The sequence below is a fragment of the Physeter macrocephalus genome, chromosome 13, assembly GCF_002837175.3.
Source record: "Physeter macrocephalus isolate SW-GA chromosome 13, ASM283717v5, whole genome shotgun sequence".
NCBI lineage: Eukaryota > Metazoa > Chordata > Mammalia > Artiodactyla > Physeteridae > Physeter > Physeter macrocephalus.
The window spans coordinates 19984922-19989232 of NC_041226.1; the positions used below are offsets into that span (position 1 = coordinate 19984922).

Consider the following 4311-nt stretch of genomic DNA (forward strand, 5'->3'; position numbering starts at 1 on the left):
AGCCATGGCCGCTGAGCCTGCGCGTCCGGAGCCTGTGCTCCGCAACGGGAGAGGCCACAGCAGTGAGAGGCCCGCGTACCGCCAAAAAAAAAAAAAATGTTGAGAGTGGTTGCCACTAGGGTGAGGGATGAGACAGGATGTGGGAGTTGGGGAGGTGGTGACTGAAAACTCTGTTTTTGTGAGCTTTTCAGGGCTCTTTGACTTTTTAATCATGCATTATATAAAATAGTATATACATTGATAAAAATAAAAAATAATTTAAAAAAGACATGTAGTGTATGCAGCCACCTCTGTTGACTCAGGAGCAGCCTGATTAGTTTCTTGTTCTCACTCAAACGTCCACCAAAGGTTGTAGCTGCTTTTTGCTCAAATCTCTGAACTGTGTGTTTGACGGTGCTTGTGTTTTAGACAAGAGGTGCCCAACCCATTTTCTGTACACGAAGGCAACTCCTTCTGTAAAAAGAGAGTCAGGACAACCAGAGGCTAAGAGCACAGACGTTGGAGCCAGACCCTGGGTTCAGATCCCAGCTGTGCCACTGACCAGCTGTGTGGCCGGGGGCAAGCCTCTCCACTTCTGCCTCCAGCTTCATTATCTGTAGCATGGAGATAATTACAGTACTCACCTCTGGGAGGCTGCGTTGTTTTTTTAATTTATTTTTTATTTTATTTTATTTTTGTCGGCGTTGGGTCTTTGTTGCTGTGTGCGGGCTTTCTCTGACTGTGGCGAGCGGGGGCTACTCTTCGTTGCGGTGCACGGCTTCTCATTGCGGTGGCTTTTCTTGTTGCGGAGCATGGGCTCTAGGAGCGGGGGTTTCAGTAGTTGTGGCAGACAGGCTCAGCAGTTGTGGCAGACAGGCTCAGCAGTTGTGGCTCGCGGGCTCTAGGGCGCAGGCTCAGAAGCTGTGGTGCACGGGCTTAGCTGCTCCGCAGCATGTGGGATATTCCCAGACCAGGGCTCGAACACGTGTCGCCTGCATTGGCAGGCGGACTCTCAACCACTGCGCCACCAGGGAAGCCCCATCTCTGGGAGTTTTATGATAATTAAAGGAGTTCATTTTTTTAACATACTTAGAACAGCACCTTGCAGGTTGCATACATAAATATTCATAAGAAGGTGGTACTTACCGTTTTTTTTTTTTTTTTTTTTTGCGGTACGCGGGCCTCTCACTGTTGTGGCCTCTCCTGTTGCGGAGCACATGCTCCGGACGCGCAGGCTCAGCGGCCATGGTTCACGGGCCCAGACGCTCCGTGGCATGTGGGATCTTCCCGGACCGGGGCGCAAACCCGTGTCCCCTGCATCGGCAGGCGGACTCTCAACGACTGTGCCACCAGGGAAGCCCTAATTGGTCATTTTAAACTAATTAGAACCCTCCCAGAACTTTTATGTGTAAGCTACACTAATATGACCTTCTCTCTCCCCCCACCGGAATCGTGACCCAAGACAAACCTGTAAGAGTTGAGTAAACAAAACCCACACAGGCTGCAGGAGTTTAGCCCATTGGAAACTTAACATAAATTATTGACTAGAGCTGCTGGGAGGCACGCCTAGAGTGCAATTGTAAGTAAGAAAGCTTAAATCTAATTTAGTCCATTGCCTGAGAATTGACTGTATTAAAAGAAGGGGTTAGCCCAGAGCAGAAGTGGAGGGTGGTTGGAAAATAAAAGGTGTCCATGAGTCTCTTGCACTGTCTAGGGAAGGAGGCACGCTGACCTATGAACACAAATATGCCAATCTCTTTAACGCACATATCCCTACACTATGGAGGTGCAAATCCATATGATTGCATCAATTAAGTTTTTATTTATGTTCATTTGTTCTGATCCAAGTTTATCAAGCAACATTCTGGTGATAATTTATGGCTTCCTGTGTGGGTTTGTCTATGAGTATAATTGTGCTCATCGTAAGAGAATAAAGTGGCATTCTCTATTATTATTATTATTTAGCAGTTACCATGAATGAATTTATTTAGCATGAGTCCCAGGGAAATCCTCAGCTCTGGGTGTCCAGCAGGAATCAGGTTTGGCACCTTCAGAAGGACAGACCAGAGGACAGGACTATGGAACGAGGGGACCACAGGTACTCCTGCCTCGCTCCCAGCTGTTGTCTGTAGGTGACAACTTTCCAGCTCACCTTCTGTGACAGCAACTTGGGCCAGATACAGAGCTCCCACTCCCAGTGCCGTTTAACTTTGGGTTTTCCTAGTAAGGAAGGTCTCCTACTACATTGTTCTCCCCCAGAAAAGTGGGCTAAGGTACATTTTTGGTTGATTTGGAATGTGTGCTACATCAATTATTTAAACTATTTTCAACAACCATTTCCATACTATATTGATGGATTCAGTTCGCTAGTCATCCTGAGCAATGAACAAAACAGTTTGTTGGGAGATGTATGATTATAAAGATGGAGTACAAAATTGTGGAAACAAGCCAAGTGTCCCACAGATGAATGGCTATGCAAGGAGGGGGGGGAAGAATGGGAAATTGTTGATGAACGGATACAGAGTTTCAGTTTTGCAAGATGAAAAGAGCTATGGGGAAGGAGGTGGTGATGGCAGCGCACAGTATGAAAGTACTTCATGCCTCTGAACTGTACACTTAAACACGGTTAACACGGTACATTTTATGCTAAGTGCATTTTACCACAATAAGAAAAAATTAAAGAAAATCAGATGGATTTCGGTTCCTGTCCCAAAGTGCTTACTGCCTCCCTGAGAGCCCAAGCAGGAGGGTAGGAACAGTGTTATCGGAATGCAGACTAAAGAGAGGTTAATATGAGGAGACCCCGGCCCATTTTACGAAGAAACGACACAAGAGGCAGGCCATTATGTAATTCCCTCACATGGTTAAAATCCGTTGAGCAGAAGCTTCCCATTCCAGCTTGAATAACCTAAGGCTTAGGAGACCCTGACCGCGATGGACCCCTGTTCTCGGTTTGGCTCTCGCTCCAAGGGTTAGACCCGAGAAGCCCTCGCTGCCCAGCAGATGGCGCTGGGGCCCGCAGGGCACCTCCAGGCGCGCAGGGGGCGCTCCCGCCCGCCTCTCGTCCCCCGCCTCGGTGACCCTTTCTTCCGCTTGCCGAGCCCGCCCCTCTACGCCTGCGCGTAGCCGCGCGGACGTTTGCCCGTGGCGGGGGATGGCGGCGTCTTCCAGTGGCGAGAAGGAGAAGGAGCGGCCGGGCGGCGGCTCGGGAGCTGCAGGCGGTAACAGCACGCGTGAGAGGCTGCTGTCTGCGCTGGAAGATCTGGAGGTCTTGTCGAGGTGAGGCCGTCGGCCTGAGGGCCTGGCTGGGGGTAGGCAGGGAGGACTGACTCGGGACCACCGGCCTGTCTTGGGCTGGTTCCCGGGGCTTGGCGGGGAGGGCCGCGCTCGGGGCTGCGGCGCACGCTCCCAAGGACAGTGCACGAGGGTCGGGACGTGGGCCCGCAACCCTCAGGGGCTCGGACGGCATATTCTCCCCTTAGAGAACATTTTAATACTGACAGTGACTCTGGAACCCCAGACTGTCAGAATCGTAGCCGAACCTTAGAGGTCGCCGGGTGTGAGTCCCTTCGTCCACTGACACTCGACAGACATGTCAGGAAGGCCCCTGGGTGCCGCACGCTGGCAGACGGTCCTGCGGGGGAAGCCAGATGTCGACGAGAAGGAGCCCAGTGTCAAGGGGGAGAGACTTCCGTGTCAACAGTGACTGTGGCGCGGAGCTTGTTTTGATAGGTAGTTAGGGCAGGCTTCCTGGAGAAAGGACTGCATGGGACCAATGAGTCCCGCAGACCCACTAGGCGGCATGTGGCTGGAACAGCATGTGCAAAGGCCTGGAACAGGAGCACGCACGTCTTGGTGCTGGAATTACCAGTTTGGGGTGGCTGGAGTGCAGCGTGTGTGGCAGAGGTAAGAGATGAAATTGGATGTCCTTATTCTGCCATCTTTCATGGTAATCTGTCAGATTGAAGCGTTCCTTAGCTCCAGTGCATTCACTTGGATGTTAAAATTGTTCTGGTTCTTCCTCCTAAAATGTTCCCATCCCCACACTTATAATTAATTCTTTTTTTTTGCGGGTCTCTCACTGTTGTGGCCTCTCCCGTTGCGGAGCACAGGCTCCGGACGCACAGGCTCAGCGGCCATGGCTCACGGGCCCAGCCACTCCGCGGCATCATCCCGGACCGGGGCACGAACTCTTGTCCCCTGCATCGGCAGGCGGACCCTCAACCACTGCGCCACCAGGGAAGCCCTGACTCATTTTTTTTTCCTTTTTTTTTTTTTTTTTTTTGCGGTACGCGGGCCTCTCACTGCTGAGGCCTCTCCCGTTGAAGAGCA

The 4311-nt window shown here is 51.3% G+C and overlaps 1 protein-coding gene across 2 annotated transcripts in view; it reads left to right on the plus strand.

Moving 5' to 3' along the window:
• The first annotated feature begins 3089 nt into the window (after positions 1-3089).
• The window catches only part of MED4 (mediator complex subunit 4), a 23937-nt gene continuing 22715 nt past the window's right edge, over positions 3090-4311 (plus strand). For both annotated transcript variants that reach the window (XM_028497388.2, XM_007103391.4), the window contains exon 1: positions 3090-3258. In XM_028497388.2, the coding sequence (XP_028353189.1) occupies positions 3134-3258 (125 nt within the window). In that variant the 5' untranslated portion in view covers positions 3090-3133. The remainder of the gene's footprint in view (positions 3259-4311) is intronic.